Source organism: Rhipicephalus sanguineus, chromosome 11, assembly GCF_013339695.2.
Source record: "Rhipicephalus sanguineus isolate Rsan-2018 chromosome 11, BIME_Rsan_1.4, whole genome shotgun sequence".
Taxonomy (NCBI): Eukaryota; Metazoa; Arthropoda; class Arachnida; order Ixodida; family Ixodidae; genus Rhipicephalus; species Rhipicephalus sanguineus.
In genome coordinates this window covers 30,520,694-30,536,297 of record NC_051186.1, presented here as the reverse complement: position 1 = coordinate 30,536,297, position 15,604 = coordinate 30,520,694, and the positions used below count along the sequence as shown (strand labels likewise).

The 15,604-nt window shown below is 47.9% G+C and overlaps 1 protein-coding gene across 4 annotated transcripts in view; it reads right to left on the bottom strand.

The window, feature by feature from the left end:
* LOC119373214 (protein trachealess) overlaps positions 1-15,604 on the bottom strand; it is a 380,134-nt gene that overhangs the window by 71,619 nt on the left and 292,911 nt on the right. The window contains exon 1 of one of the 4 annotated variants that reach the window (XM_049410905.1): positions 3,210-3,352. The exons of the other annotated variants lie outside the window; for them this stretch is intronic. Coding sequence (XP_049266862.1) covers positions 3,210-3,346 — 137 coding nt within the window. The 5' untranslated portion in view covers positions 3,347-3,352. Of the gene's footprint in view, positions 1-3,209; positions 3,353-15,604 lie in introns of those variants that run through there. 4 annotated transcript variants of the gene reach the window in all.

Genomic DNA, 15,604 nt, shown 5'->3' with positions numbered 1-15,604 from the left:
AGGTGTGCCTTGCGTTTTTCGTAGAAATAATTTCTTTATCATGTACATTAAGACGAAAAGTTGAAAGCTCACTAGAGTGTATCGCCCGCAAAGTATGTCTTTTAGTGTGATTTAACTCTCGTACGGCAGGGTCCTCGCGCCGTTGCCGGTCCACCTCGCCCGTTGACGATCGGGCGAGGTGGCTACATACAACTACTACTACTACACTTTAAGAAAAACATCTGGCGTTCTTTCGTTCTGCTTTTACAAAACATCTGGCGTCTTTCGTTGGTTTATTTCATCAATCAACGGCGTTTTGAACAAAATTTTTATTGTTTAATCACGCACAGGAGAAATCTCACCAGGCACTACCTTGGAGGTAAACAATGGCTGCTAATGGGAATGAGAGACAGAAGAAGTCGGCTTTTAGCTAACACTTACACTTCTACTTCTACTAACGTTTCCTACTGGAACATGCCAATGGCTGCTAATGGGGAATGAGAGACAGAAGAATTCGGCTTTTAGTTAACGCGCACGCTGCGAATTTTTTATTGTTCAACAACGCACAGGAGAAATCTCCCACCGGCACCACCTTGGAGGTCAAAGCGTAAGACTTGTCACGGACTACTACGATGACGACGATTACGAGGGACGAACGGGTGCCGCCTTAAGGAGCTTCGCCCCTAAAAATCACACCATCTCCCGCTAAAGGGAAAAATGAAGCGATGCGAAGCAGCGTTTCGGCATGTAGAGCCCGCGTTTCAGAGGCGGAGTGGAGAGAGAGGGGAGAGAGGCAAAGGGGAGAGGGGAAGTAGAGAGGGTGATGGGAAAGGGAAGGGGAAATGGGAAGTGGGGAGACGGGAGTTGGGAGGGAGAGGAGGTGTGTGGAGAGGGCTTTCGCATGCGCAGTAAGAGTGGTCACGCCACACACCACCACCACCGGATTGAACTCCGCTATAAGATGCTTCACATCTAAAAATGTGTTGAAGCTCAACTACAGCACCTTCGGTCGCTAAGGATAGGCGGCTAGCAGCAGCTTTACTTGGGTGTGAACAAATTTCTAGCGACACGAAGATATTTGCATCGATAATTAAACTCACGATGGATGAATGGATGGGGCTGTACCCTTTCGATCGGGTGGCGGCTCATTATGAATTCCTAACTCCATGTAGTGAAAGACTAAATTTCCCTCCTGCCTCGATTTTAGCTAATAATCAGATAACCCCGTCTCGATTATTTCTACCTGTCTAAGGTCTGTTTTGCCTTCACTGTTCCTAACCACTGTCGAGAGCGGACCCGCTATGCGGCAGTGTCTGGAAACTGCCCGCGAGATTCTGGACCTGCGAAATTTCGCAACTGACAAGTGCAATATATAAAGTACATCGGCCCATCCTAGCGTGTTTGTGCGATACATATTTCATTTGGCTCTATAGGCTCTTTTTTTTTTAATGTAATATTAAGCGACTCATCTGACAGTTGGGGTAGCCGATTTGGTAAGGTTAAACCGAATTTTTTTTTTTATGCAGCCGGCTTAACTAATTATGCTGCGTTAGTTTGTCGGTATCTATCGTGACCCAAAGGCAAATTAAACGTGATCCATACGAGAGCGCAGCAACTCAAGATAGTAGAACGCGAGTCTTACAATTACGATTAAGAGAGACATTGTCGGCGATACCTTTGTTTTCTCACGGAAGGCGAGCAAACACCCATCACTTTTTTTTATTCGTTGGATTGCCCCGCCACGGTGGTCTAGTGGTTATGACGCTCGACTGCTGACCCGACGGTCGCGGGATCGAATCCCGGCCGCGGCGGCTGCATTTTCGATGGAGGCGAAAATGTTTGAGGCCCGTGTACTTAGATTTAGGTGCACGTTAAAGAACCCCAGGTGGTCGAAATTTCCGGAGCCCTCCACTACGGCGTCTCTCATAATCATATCGTGGTTTTGGGACGTTGAACCCCAGATATTATTATTATTATTATCGTTGGATTTGCCGCATGACATAGGCAGTAAAATATACAACAAAACGGGGGGAGGGATCAAGCAAACGTCTAACATATAGAAACCACCACGGTAATTCGCACGTGATGTTTTCCCATTGAGCCTACATAACTGCATTTACACTCTTTCTTTCTTTCTTCTTTTTTTTTTTTTGATACTTCCCCTCCTATGCCTCGAGTCGTCATTTCAGGATTTCTTGTTTGACTCGGTGTTGAGATTTGGTTTTCTAGCACAAAAAGTGACACAAATAAAATATGGGGGAATGAGGAGACGTCACATCATGCACCAAATCTTTCATTTCTTCTTTTTTGCTTCTCTAAATTGCGGCGCTAAAAAACAAGACTCAACATAAATCCAAACAAGACAGAAGTTCGGGGGAAGTAGAAGGTTCAAAATAATGAGGAATGGCCGAGCTAACAATGTCGCTGAAGCCAACGTCTCGACAAAGGTCTTTGTCAGGGCGCCAAATGGGGACGCGAAATGTAAGTTCGGCTTTGTTGACACGACATACTGCAAGTAAAGAGCAAAGAAAAATCTACACTGCATGTGTATGTCCGGAGTGTTCTTTGCACTTGAAGGAAATCAGCTGCTGCGTATTCTGATGTAGACAACTACCCTTGTTGAAACGTTGGCTTAAAGGGCCCCTAAACAACGTCTGAAAATACCAAGAACGAGTGCGTTATTCTCTCCTGGCGTTTCCATTCTTTTCGACACAGTCCGTGAAGTCAGCAGTTAGTTGACGTGACGTCATGAGGAAACAAGCTCTCGATTGGTCCATATACGAGAGACATCAGTTATGACTGATCGTTTCCTACTCTGCTTTGCCATGCAGTCGCAGGCCCGCTCTGCCTTGTCTCGTAGGACTATCGTGCGCGATCAACTAATTTCACTTCACTTATTACGTTTTCGACTGCGCAAGCGGAGATAAGAGCGCGTAGCCGAAAAGCGCGAAATCCTGATAGGCTCAACGCTTAGTGTTCACATTGTCCACGTGTTTCATGATGAAATAAGTGGGGAGGAGGAGGGAGCGCTTGTAGGAAGGGCAGTAAAGGCGAGAAAGATACCACTCTCTAGCCTTTGAACTCGGAGTGGTTTAGGGGCCCTTTAAGCGACATTCCCTGTTCGACGATGCTTCAACCTATAGTGTATCACTTTTGTTCTCTCTCTACTCAGTACTGCGCAGGCAGGTCAGTAAAGAGGGCGGGTACATGCAGCACAAATAATAGCCTACCAGCTCGGCACCGTCCACGAATGGCCGTAAGGGCCCGCCGCATCCACGGCAGCCGCAGCGGCAGCGGCAGCAGCGGCCTGGTGGTGGTGGTAGCCCATGTCGGCGGCCGGGTGGGGCTGGGGCCGAAGCATCAGCATCGCTGGGGCTCGGATGTCGCTTCCTTGTCGATTTTCTTCACACGCGCACACACCCACGGACGCGACGTTGACTCGCTAGAGAGGCGTTCTTTTCCTCTCTCGCTTTCTGTTACCCGAGTAACGCGAAATTCACGTACGCAGTATGTTTACTCGCTGTCACAGTTCTCGCAGCGAAGACATTCGAGAAGCCGAAAGCAGACCAGCGTCGCCTTCTTTCCAATATTCAGTTCACGGGAACGAAGTCGGGAAACAATCAAGTGCCCGGGATCCACGATAAAAGCGCCGACTTCCGCGTGTTACAGACACGAAATCAGCGTACGAACAAGTGTTCACGAGCAGCTCACGAACATCGTCAAAATATCGACAAAAGTTAACGCACTACGGAGCACGTCTTTATTCTCCAAGCGCACGAATATTACCGAAACAACAATCTACCGCACAAACAGTGACTAGAGTATTTCAGCTTAAGGGCAATATTGGGACCTACGAGCCTGACCTTAGAACTAGAACCTCGGTCAGCGATAACTACTAAAAAAACAACAAACACTACGTACACTAACTGGAAACAGTATTTAAAGTGATCACGTGAACAGGCCTCGCGCGAACAAGCAACGAGCGATAAAGCTAAAACGGTTACCACACGTCGAGCTACAGAAGATTAAAGTAACAAGAAGAAAAAATGCTCGATAGTGAAACGTGATAAGAGACCGGGGGTGCAAAGACCTATACAGTCTGAGAGGACTTCCGCGTTAACGAGGGCTTTCCCCAACCGAATGGCGTCACGGAGTCAGGATCGGAATCCAAAACGTAAACTCGGACGAGACAGCTAAAGAGAAAGAAGCGAAACTGCATAAACAAAAGTGTAAAAAAATAATAAGTAAACCGAGGAATGGGGATGGGGAGTGCGCGGCTGACGGGAGAAAACCTGCAAACGAGACCTGGCGTCGCAAAGAGGTGGCCGTCTCGCCACCGCACGCGCACGGAGCGAGGACGTGACGGGGCGTCGCGACGTCCACTACGTGACGTCGCGTTAGACGGCGCGCGGCCACGACGCCGGCGACGACGACGTCGTCGTCCGGGGGCTAGAAAGAGACGACCCCCCTCCCTCGCTGGGACAGAGCCTCCGAGTGCGCACGAGAAACCCCACTGACGACCGAGCGAATCGGCGATTCCGCACCCGTCTCCAGTAGCGTGACTGGCCTCCCCCCTTCCCGCTGCGACGAAACGTGGAAAGCCGTACGTGCTCCCGCGGACGAAAGCCACCAAGGCCACCACCGCAACTCGCGCCACACACACACACAGACGCGTGCCGACCGAGACTCGCACGTCAGCGGAGAGAAGAGAAGAAGGTACTCGGCGCCGCGAACCACGTCCGTCCCGTCCGGTGGTCAGGCCCGCTGCACGAACGGCCGACGTGAGCTGAGACTCCAAGCGAGGCGCCGGCTCCTTTCCTTGCCACGAAAGCGCGGCGCGCGAGGCTAATCCGAGCGAGGCGGCGCGACCTGCTTCCTCCCCGCAGCGATCACGCGCGCGCACGCTGCTGCGCCGTTCGACTCCAGCGCGATGCGGGAAAGCCCGCCGTCCGGCGGCGCCCTTCCTCTCCCGGCCTCCTCCTTTCCCCAATTCCCTCAATCTCCCCAGCTTCCCTTTCCCCCTTGCGTCCCTATATTCCCAGCGAGAAGCCAGGCAGTGGGCGAGACCCCATGCGGCGGACGAAGGACTTGGGGCGTGCTCCTCGAGCCGCGGCCCCCCTTTGGTATTCTTGGCCCGTGGCTCACGTCCCGGCCTCCTAGTCGCTGACGTCACGTGGAAGAGAGAGAGCGCAGCGCGCGCGGTAAAAGCAACCGTGTTGGACGCGCGTGCGTGAGAGGAATAGCGCAAGAGAGAGGCGATTTGGTGGAGAGAAAGGGGTGCCTGGGGATCCACCCATTCGCCGGTCTTGGGGAGTCTTGCGAGCTTCGCCCGGGACACGCCCCGGAGTACGGACCCGGAGCTCGGAAGGGAAGAATAAAGGGTGCGAGGGGGTGGGGGGGGGTGTCGAGGTGGCCCGGGGATCACAGCCTCTTGTTTTTGGGATCTCTAGGCCGTGACGTGCGCTCCGGCAGTGCGGTGTGTTTGTGCCGAGGCGATAAACTGCCCCGATTTGAGCGTGACGCCTTTTTCATTTAGTGTTCCTTAATGTCCGTGGCGGTGCTTTCGTTAATGTCATTATGAGAACCATTCGGCGGTGTCTCAAATAATGGGGCGGCGAGAAAGTTCGTGAAGAAAAACGTACAAACAGAACAAATAGCCGTAATTTTCTGACGTTCTTGTTTTCTTTCTCAGCTGAATTCCTTCTGCCTCGGACAGGTCACATTTATTGTGAATGAGTACAATAGAGACAACATGTGGATCGACTGCCACGCTTTGCAGAAGCTCACTTTTGCGAAGGTAGCAGTACATTGTTCGCCCCCCCCCCCCCCTCTTTTTTTTTTTGTTTAATATCGGTGAGAGATACCTGTATGACACTGCTGGGTCCGAAAAAAAAGTTTTATATGATAATGTTTGTCACCGTTAGTCCTAGAGACAATCTGCGAATTCTGTAAGCAAGCTTTTGCACCCAACATATTTCACCCAAGAAGATGGCGCCACACAGGGGGCGGAAATATAATGCAATAAACGACCTTGTGCGACACTCCATATTCATACTCGTGACGGTCAGCTCTAACAGTGCTGTGAGTGTGAGTGCGGTCACGTTGCGCACGGAAACAGAAACGTGCAGAAACAACAGCGCGTAGTAGACCGTGCATCGAGTGTTTCGGTATGGTGCCAGTCCCAGAAGATGTAATGCTGCAATTTGGGACGAAATAGTGTGTACGGTAGAGGCTCGCGTTTATCTGATACCAAGAAACGTGCACTCGTACAAACTACGAATAATATTGTTCTCGCTTTTCATGTCGCAATCTATTACTTTCAACTTGTTTGGAATCCCCTTTATAAGAGCGAAATCATATTAAATATCGCATTTTCCATATATTTCCTGAAGTCTGTGCATACCAGGCATGCTAGGGCAAAAGTGCATGCAAATACAACAAGAAAAATTGACGCAAGTAAAAATAACAACCTTATTTTCTAGTTTCAAAACATACAGGTTGCTCTAAGAAAAGCCCGCACTATCTCGGGCGCGCCTCCAGATAATATAAATAGAAAAAAAAGATACCAAGCCCCCAGCGTATATATAAAAATCACAGCATATCCACGGAGTGAATGATGATGAGTGGGTGAAGCTGCGGAGGTTCATCGGTAAACCGTGAATCTTCCGTGAATTCTGCCCAGTACATCATCACCGACGTGAAATCGGGCGCGTTTATACTAAAGGTTCGATGAGTTATAACGACTTGCAGCTCACTTTAATTTTACATGTACGCTGTGAATTTTCATTGTTTAGAAAACCATTGCTTTAGAAAACATCTGACGTCTTTCGTTAAGCAGCTGGCGTCTTTTCGTTTTGCTTTAGAAACATCTGGCGTTCTTTCGTTTTTCTTTTAGAAAACATCTGGCGTCTTTCGTTGGTTTATTTCATCAATCAACGGCGTTTTGAACAAAATTTTTATTGTTTAATCACGCACAGGAGAAATCTCACCAGGCACTACCTTGGAGGTAAACAATGGCTGCTAATGGGAATGAGAGACAGAAGAAGTCGGCTTTTAGCTAACACTTACACTTCTACTTCTACTAACGTTTCCTACTGGAACATGCCAATGGCTGCTAATGGGGAATGAGAGACAGAAGAATTCGGCTTTTAGTTAACGCGCACGCTGCGAATTTTTTATTGTTCAACAACGCACAGGAAAAATCTCCCACCGGCACCACCTTGGAGGTCAAGATCTGGTACTAGCGTTACGACTGGTTACGCACTACGACTACGACAACTACGAGGGACGAACGGGTGCCGCTTTAAGGAGCTTCGCCCCTAAAATCGTTACTTGTACAAGACATGCCCCTGATGAAAAAAAGCATGATGAAATCCCCGCTAATAATGATATTGCTGGCGCTCTTTAAATAGCGCCAGCAATATAATCTGTGGCAAGGATCGCCCACACTACTGCACAGTGAACTTCGGTTTACTTCGGTTTCTCTTGTAACGTTCTCTTTTACGATTCTGCTCGATAAAGCAAAAAAAAAAAGAAAAAAGAAAAAGACGTGTTCCGACTTGATATTCGTATCTGTACTAAATCCTGAAATAATTTTCAAACCATTCGGTTTTCAAAAGTCCTAGACAACATGACACCGTAACTGTTTTCAAAATACTACGGCCACCTGTTCTCGCCAGATTCCTTCGCAGAACACGTAGCGGGTCCTGAATTGGGGATATACATACAAAGAAAGGTCCGGATCTAGAGCGGAGCGGCAATATCTGTTATTAGCCCCATGTGACAAGAACGGGGTTGCGGGGAGTGCCGAGAGCGGCGTAACAATAGCACCCCTGCAGAGCTATACGCAAGGACGTGCGCAGAAAGAATAGCCCAAATCAGCGCTCGACTAGGTTAGGGATCCCTCCACCTATGCACAGCAGCGTTTTGGAAGAGCCAGCCGCTCGAAAAGGAAACATGCCACCGGGATAACGCCCGCTAGCCAAAGAAGGGGAGGGGGGAGCTAGGTTCCCAAAGGGGTTCGGGAAATAATAACGGGCCACCACCGCCGGGCTGGGGAGAGGTCTCCCCACGCTTCCGGCGACCCGGAAACGAGATCTACGCGAGCCCGGGCGGTGGGAATGTTAGTGCAGGTGCTAAGCCCTCCACCCCCTCTTCCCTTTAAGGGAAAGAAAGGATGTTAGATCCTGCTTTAGGTGAGTGAGTGAAGCCATTTACGTTCAACAGGAAAAGGTCCACGATTACCTTTCTCATTAGCCTTGTCCTACACTCTGAGAAAAAAATATATATTGCATGTTACTCTAGTTGGCGAGTTCTAACTTGCCATATAAATGACTAGCTTTGAAGATACACGTTAGCTCTCTTTTGCAGATCATTATACTCCCTTCGGAGAGTCGTGGAAGGCGCGACTCTCCAAAAGGGAGTTAACGTGTGTCTTTAAGGAGAGTCGCATACGTGGCAAGTCAGGACTCACCATTAAGAGTAACAGCTGGTCTTTCGTTGTTGTTGTTTTCGTTCTTGCTATGTAGCAAGGTGGGCGCGACGTACGCAACACGGCTGAAAGAATCGCCGCCGCAGTTGTAACAGCACGTCGTCTGCTATAGGGAAGCTCTACAGTTAACAACTCCTCTAAACGCCAAATAATATATGCTTGCTTCAATGTCACATTCGATTTATTCAACATCAACGCTATTAGTGCTAAGACCAAGCCGGATGAGTTGGCTGGTAAACATATTCACATTAAGACGACGTGAAATGGACGATGGGCAACGATATGGACAACACGATGTATTTGTCTATCGCCCTTATCACGCTGTTCGAGCGCGAAGATATTGACATTTCGGTGAGCTTGAGGCCGCCATTAAACTCATAATCAACTAATTCACTAGTAGTTTAGCATTACCGAACAACAGCAGGGTTTCAGTAAACTCCCGCTGCCGTCATGATGCAGGCATAGGATGGAGCTATATGGCAAATAACAGGCCCAAAATCTGAGGGAAAGAAACGCCTGCGAAGGCCAGCGGTGCGCCGAGAAGCATTCGTCGACACGCCTTGAAGGTCCTTTTACCCGCAATTGGCTACCTTTTCCCGCTACTGATTGTGTTCCCGCGCAGCGTTAACTTGCCTTTACACCTTTCCCTAAAAACCCCTCGCAAGGGTCCGAGGCTCCCGAACAGTTTCTCCCCGTTCCTAGAGAATCAAGAACGAACACGCGATCTGTCTCATAACAGTTGTGTGCAGTAAGGGCTGAAGCGGATGCCCGACAGTTTTACAGATTAGCTCTGCACCCACTTTCGGTGATGCTTTTTCGTCAAAGAACAAGCAATCTCCGTCATAACATGGGTTAAGTTGCCAGTGAATGTCCACAGCTTTCCATATAGACACACGAGCGCCATGCTCCAAAGCAAATTAACGAAGCGTCATTACCTAACCAATGCACCTCGACCACCTATCCGTTATTCTGCATAGTAAAATACAAGTGAGAGAGGAGAAAGGAATGAGGGAAAGGCATGCTATAAAACGGGTAATCATAACGGAGTACCTTAGCGCAAAGTTAATGAAGTTAGCAGTAATCTCACGTCTGGCTCAGAAAGCAAGACAGAATACAGGAGATGAAGCAATAACAATTATAGAAAAGGACACCACTCAAAAGGAATAACTGGGCTACCATAGCTTAATCTTAACAGTTATTTATTTTCTTGTCAGTGACCGGCGCAAAGTTATTCACGTTCCCATGTGAGGGCGCTAGCTTTGGCGTAAGCTCAATCCGTCAGTCCCTGTTTAGCATTGGCTCCTGCATTTGGATTCTCAAACCGGAATGTTCTTTTCTCTCTCTCTCTTCTTTTTACTATTGTTCCTCAAATAGAAAACAACGTGGCTTTCCTATTTTAGTATTCTGCCACAGGTGCTCATATCCCAGACGTCACTCTACAAGACATACCACAACAGCCTTCCCAATCGGCCTTTCCAAAAAGCTGAACTGAAAGCATATAGCTTTACGGTTGTCGTCTGCTAGCCTCTGTCACCAAGCTCTCAAGCTACCCAGTCCATCCTCATCGCGAGCTGGCGTTTTGAGAAGCCCTCCTTCGCCAAGCGTCGAGTAGAGTGAGGCCATTCGATGACCACCTTCGCTGAAGCCGCTGAGTGAGCGTGCGCATGGCGTGCTGTACAGAACCAAGCGGAGAGCCCAGGGAGCGCAGTCTGCAGCGGAGCAGGCAGAAAAACAACCCGACCGATAAATTTGCCCAGCGCGGGCGCTTCCAAATCAGGCGATAATAAGGCGGAACGAGCCGTGGCTTGGGCCGCCGGTACCCAACCGAGTGCCGAAGCCCTCCCCTCTCGGTGCCACCACCTTCTCCCCACCTTCGACAATCACCCCCTTGCAAGCGCCACTACTAAACTGCTGCCGTACTTGGCAACTCCGCTGAGAGGAAACGAGTTGACGAGGCTCCTCGTATAGGGATGAGGGAGAGAGGGAACACCTACGCGTAGTAACTCTCTACCCCCTCACTTTTCCCTAAATAAGGAGGGTCGACGGGGGCGAAAGGCACTGGTGGTCCTACTTCGCGCCTTCTCTGTGCCTCTTCGAGAACTCCCCCACAACCGCCTGCTGCCACCTCGTTCCGTCCTTTTTTCCCGTCCCGGAAGCGGAAATAGAAAAGGGACGTGACTTCTTTTCCCCCCCGCCTCTATACCCTTCCTCCAGCTGTCCCCTTTTTGTTTCGTTATTTTGCTTTTTACGCGCTTCGTTGTCCTCCGTCCTCGCCTTACCAGGCTAGACAACGCGCTCCCCTTTCCAACAGCGGCTTTTCCTTTGTCTTTCTTTGCTCTTCGTCAGGTTCCAGTACCGGCGTCTCGATAAAAAATGCAAGTAAACAGCGGGGAGACAAAGGAGATAGAGGGAGAGGAGGAGAGTGGCAAAAGCAATCGTGAGTGCGGCAAGGCGACGTGACCGGCCGTTCAAGAGCCGTGGACGGGAATAATAAGTGCTCCAATGAGCGACGAGACAAAGAAACACAGAACGACATAGCAAAGTGGGCGAGGAGGAAAAACGAAATGAAGGGAAGAGACGGCGCGGCGAATGACGGAAAGTGCGTCAGTGAAGTTCGCATCACGACCGAACGGCAGAGATGCCTTCTCGGTCGGCTGCCGGGGTGGAATCCGAAACGCTGGAGAACAACGATGGAAAAAAAAAAAGTATTAATAGGAGAGCGTTCGGAAGAGGCGAGAAAAACTCGAGGCGAAGAAGATGGACGCGTAGAGCATCGTGGGAAATCATCTCGCAGGGTGCAATGTAGTGCTGGGCTCCGCGTATTCTTTACGGGTAACGAAGAGGTTGGCGAAAGTTATTGTGCGTGGCAAGTATGAGAACTAGAAGTATTGTTATGAGAAATACGCCTAACAACCAGCAACTACGGAAGCCTTCCAGCCAGTTGCTCCTCTTTCTGTTTAATAAGCTCACGTTTTGCACTATCGTAATGCAAGTTGTGTACATCTAGCTTAAGGTGTTTCTTACCTGACCTACATATATGTGCCTCTGCATGCAACTAAACAATTTTATTTTGTGCAGGAGACCTTTCTTTATTTCCCTGCGCTGTTTAAGTTAAAAAATGACAAAACCACGACCTACTATACTCCTGACCTGCCCAGATGTCCCCTCTCCAGCGCCCACGTTCTAGTTCATACCCTCTGCCGCTAGGGATGTAACCTACGAGCGTTGTGGCGCTAGTCAGCACCTGTTCGCTGACGTCAGCTTTAACACTCGTGATGATGTTTCGCCAGCACAGAGCGCTCATATCATGTAATTATTATTCATAAATGCAAAATACTTCGGAAATAAAAATACGGAAAGTTAATTAGAACTTTTTTTGCATTTAAAAGGACACAGCCGTCCTACACTATGCAAGTCTACGGCTTCTCACGTTAGTCAACCAGTGTGCAGTAAATACTTAACCGCAGAGAATAGCTTACTTGACCCTCGGTCTAAGTTTGCAGAAACAGTCACATAATGCCGGCAGTTCGTCACATAATACAGGCGTTCTTACTCCAGCGCCGTCCAAACGGTCGCAGAGTAGCAGACGAACAGGTTATAGGAAGCGCCACCTACGGCAAGCGGTTGAACGAGAGCGGGGACGCGCGCTCCCATAGGACGCCCGATATCTGGGCAGGTCAGGAGTACAGTAGGTCGTGGACAAAACAACGTGCCCAATTTTCAACATTGGTATCCACTAAACTATACGGAAACAAAGGTACTCGCAGGGTCCCTTATGCATTCGCTAAAGACTGTTCAAGGGCGAAAGCCACCAGGTGCGGGTAGCCTATTGTGCTTTTTATATACCACGAATGCAGCTTTTTTTTTTTTGTTCTTTTAGCCACGCGAACGCCTCGATCAAAGACGAAGGGATCGCACAGCTCGCGCCAAGAGGCACACAGGTTGTCATGTGACTTTTCGTACAATTTCGAGCCGACGCCTGATTTTCGCTCAAGGTCATGTTCGCATGAGACATATAAGGCTCTGGTCTTAAAAAAGGAAATTTCTCTAAAACAACTCCAGCGGCAAAAAAAAAAAATCGATGTAGATCCTGGCACACTAGCCGTCGTGTTCTTCCAAACAAACGCAGCCACAAGCTGCTCAGAGACGACATGTGTTAGCGGAGGGTCCTGACACACACCAGTCATCGGCCATTTCTTTTTATTAAACTGAGATTGATGCTCCCCTGCCACACGTGGAGCTTCCCGAGGGTGAAAGCACGGTCGACCGTGAACTGTCTTTTTAAAGGATTTTTTTTAATGGAGTGGCAATACGCACGAGGGTCAGTACATAGAGGAAGTTCACAAACAGCAGCCTCTGGTTGCTGTACATTGTGGCGGGAGATGGATCCCAGCGTAGTGGTTTTAATAGCAGCGTTGGATCTCGTCACGACGAAACTGCACAAGGACAGGTGCGTACGCTTCTCGCTCTTCCATAGTATTTAGTCGATAAACCGTGGGTTAGTTCAGTATTGGTTAGAACAGACTTAAACTGAGCAGCCAGAGGCGAGGGCGCTGCTCATCTATTCAGAAACGTTTAATTGTACTTTGCAGGTAGATTGCTTATTGATGTGAAAATTCTGTTAGAAACAGCGAAGCTCTATCGGACTTGACTTAAAAATTGGAATAAAGAGAGCTTCGGCAACTCCCCTTCTCTATGTTATTGATGACGCTGGAAAATTTTCTGCTCTTTGAAAATTACTGCTCATAGATGCGGTATTTGAGCTATACTAGAGAGTATAAGCATAAATATTATCTGTGGCTGATTTTAAGAGTGAACATGTGCTTATGAACACTGATGATCGTTTTTTTTCCTGTCTTCTCTGTAGTTGTAAATCATGAACTGACGAAGTGTGCCACCCCTTTTTATGCTTTTTTAGAGCAAATTACAAGCACAACGTTTCCAGACGCATGGCAGTGTTGTATGTCGTAGACAATCTCTGGGACAGTCATTACATCAAATACAATAAATAGTCAGTACTACACTAACTATTTTAATCTATTAGTTTACTGTATCTAACCAACACGGAACTATGGAACGCAGCAGCGCAGAATTCGGTATAAATATTTGCGGGTCATTCTCACCACAATTAACACGAGGGTACCAAGAATGAAGACGAAGAGGGTGCTTAAGGCAGCATCCATTTCCACGATATCTTTTAAGTGCTTAATCAATACATTTATTAATAATATTATCATTCACTAATAATAGGCAAAAGCTACTCAGTCTAATCATTTTTGAACATTCTAGCATAAATTTAGATTTCTAAAGTCGTATGCGCCCAATTATAGGCGATCTTCTCTGAGGGGGTAGACGCTAGTAGTGCTAGTATCATCATCGTCATTATGATTTTCCTAAGGAACGACCATCGATCAATAAGCACATGTACTTATCTACGCAGGACAGCTACAATATCGACTACATATGGAATTCTAAAACGAACCAGAAGCCGGTTACGCCAACGTTCTTGCATTCTTCCACCTCGTATATAGAAGTACGGCAACTGCGACCAAGAATCGAAACCGCGATGTCGCGCTCACTAATATAACGCCACTGATGTTTGCGGCTGCTCAGGCGCAGAACGTCGATGACAGGTTGGTTAGGTTTAATTGGCAGCTATAGACAGTGACGCTGTATCAGCGACTGTCGTCACAAAAATTTTGCTCACACGCAGAAGCAGCGACGCTCGAAAACGCGTCAAATGTGTTGTAATGACCTCAGTACACGGCCGTTGATAACACCATTAGCTCTACTGATATGTTAACATCTTTTATTATTATAACTGAAATGATGAATAGGATATGTTGGTGCCTTTATCACGGCACTGACTACTCATTCGCACTAAGCAAATGAAATATACAATACTAAAAAAATAAAAATAAAAAGGGCACAGTACAATCCAACAGCACATGAGTCACAAATATGCACAAGTTCAAGCACGAGTTCAGGTCAGTAAGATAAGTTCACATGTACACGAGCAAAGTCAGATGTTCTGTACGGCTTGACATACAGAGGAAAACACAAAAAAAGACAAATAATTAGACATAACATAAAACACACGAGCGCAACAATATACAATTCTGAATACTAACTGCACAGTCGAGGGCAGTTTAACGGTCTCCAGCCGGTGATACTAACGACGCGAAGTTGCAAGCTAGTGGTGTCATGTGACACATTTCGTTTAAATCTTTACGAGAGAATACACTGTTTTCGCGATAGTTTGCCTCTGTCAATTATCTCTACTGTCACGTAAGTTTTTATTCGCCTTAATTACTGCCGCTCGTGATAAGGGGATGCGGAACAGCGCGCGAAAACACGGAAACAAGTTGAGCGAGAATGACAACGCCGACCATTAAAATGAACAGAAAAGCCGCACAGTGCTGGGAGTGGACCAAGGCGACAGACTTATCTGTGGGCGCTCAAGAGAAGGCAGCACCAATCCATTACTCAATCGCGCATACGTGCGGGAATTCGCGATACTGTTTACGCTGATTTGAAGGAGCACGGCTAGGAATATTTAGTGGATACGGCCGAGGGATTAGAAAAGAGAGAACGCTCTCGCCTCCGCGGCTACCGCAATTTACCTTGGTTCCTGGCCCCCTTGTATCAAGTTCGCAATGCAGCGCCCAACTCCATTCTATGTTTGCACATTTAACGCTTTATTAAACCCTTCGCACACCGCCACTGTACGCCCTACTCATACACACTGACGAAGTAAGGCGGCTTTTAAAGAAAGGCCAGTATGGGAGTCAACAACAACAACAAAAAAAAGACAATGTGAATGCTGTGTGCAAGAATACTCGGCGCTCTCGTGAAAAATGAGAGTAATCGCTAGAGAAAACACCTGTCTTCGCGCGGCCGCGTGCGTCATAATAAAGCAACGCTTCGAAAAGATTTCGCACTCCCGAAACAGCGTAGGAACGAAAATGATAGATAAGCTGCTAGGAAAGAATATATGCGTGTATTGAAACACGATATCACAATGAAAAAAGTGTGGTAGTGGTGGTTCGAATCTGCGGGAATAAACTAAGGGTAAAAAAAAAAAAATCTGCGCGACGCCCTCCTCAAATTTTTCACAAAGTGCTATTTTTTCTT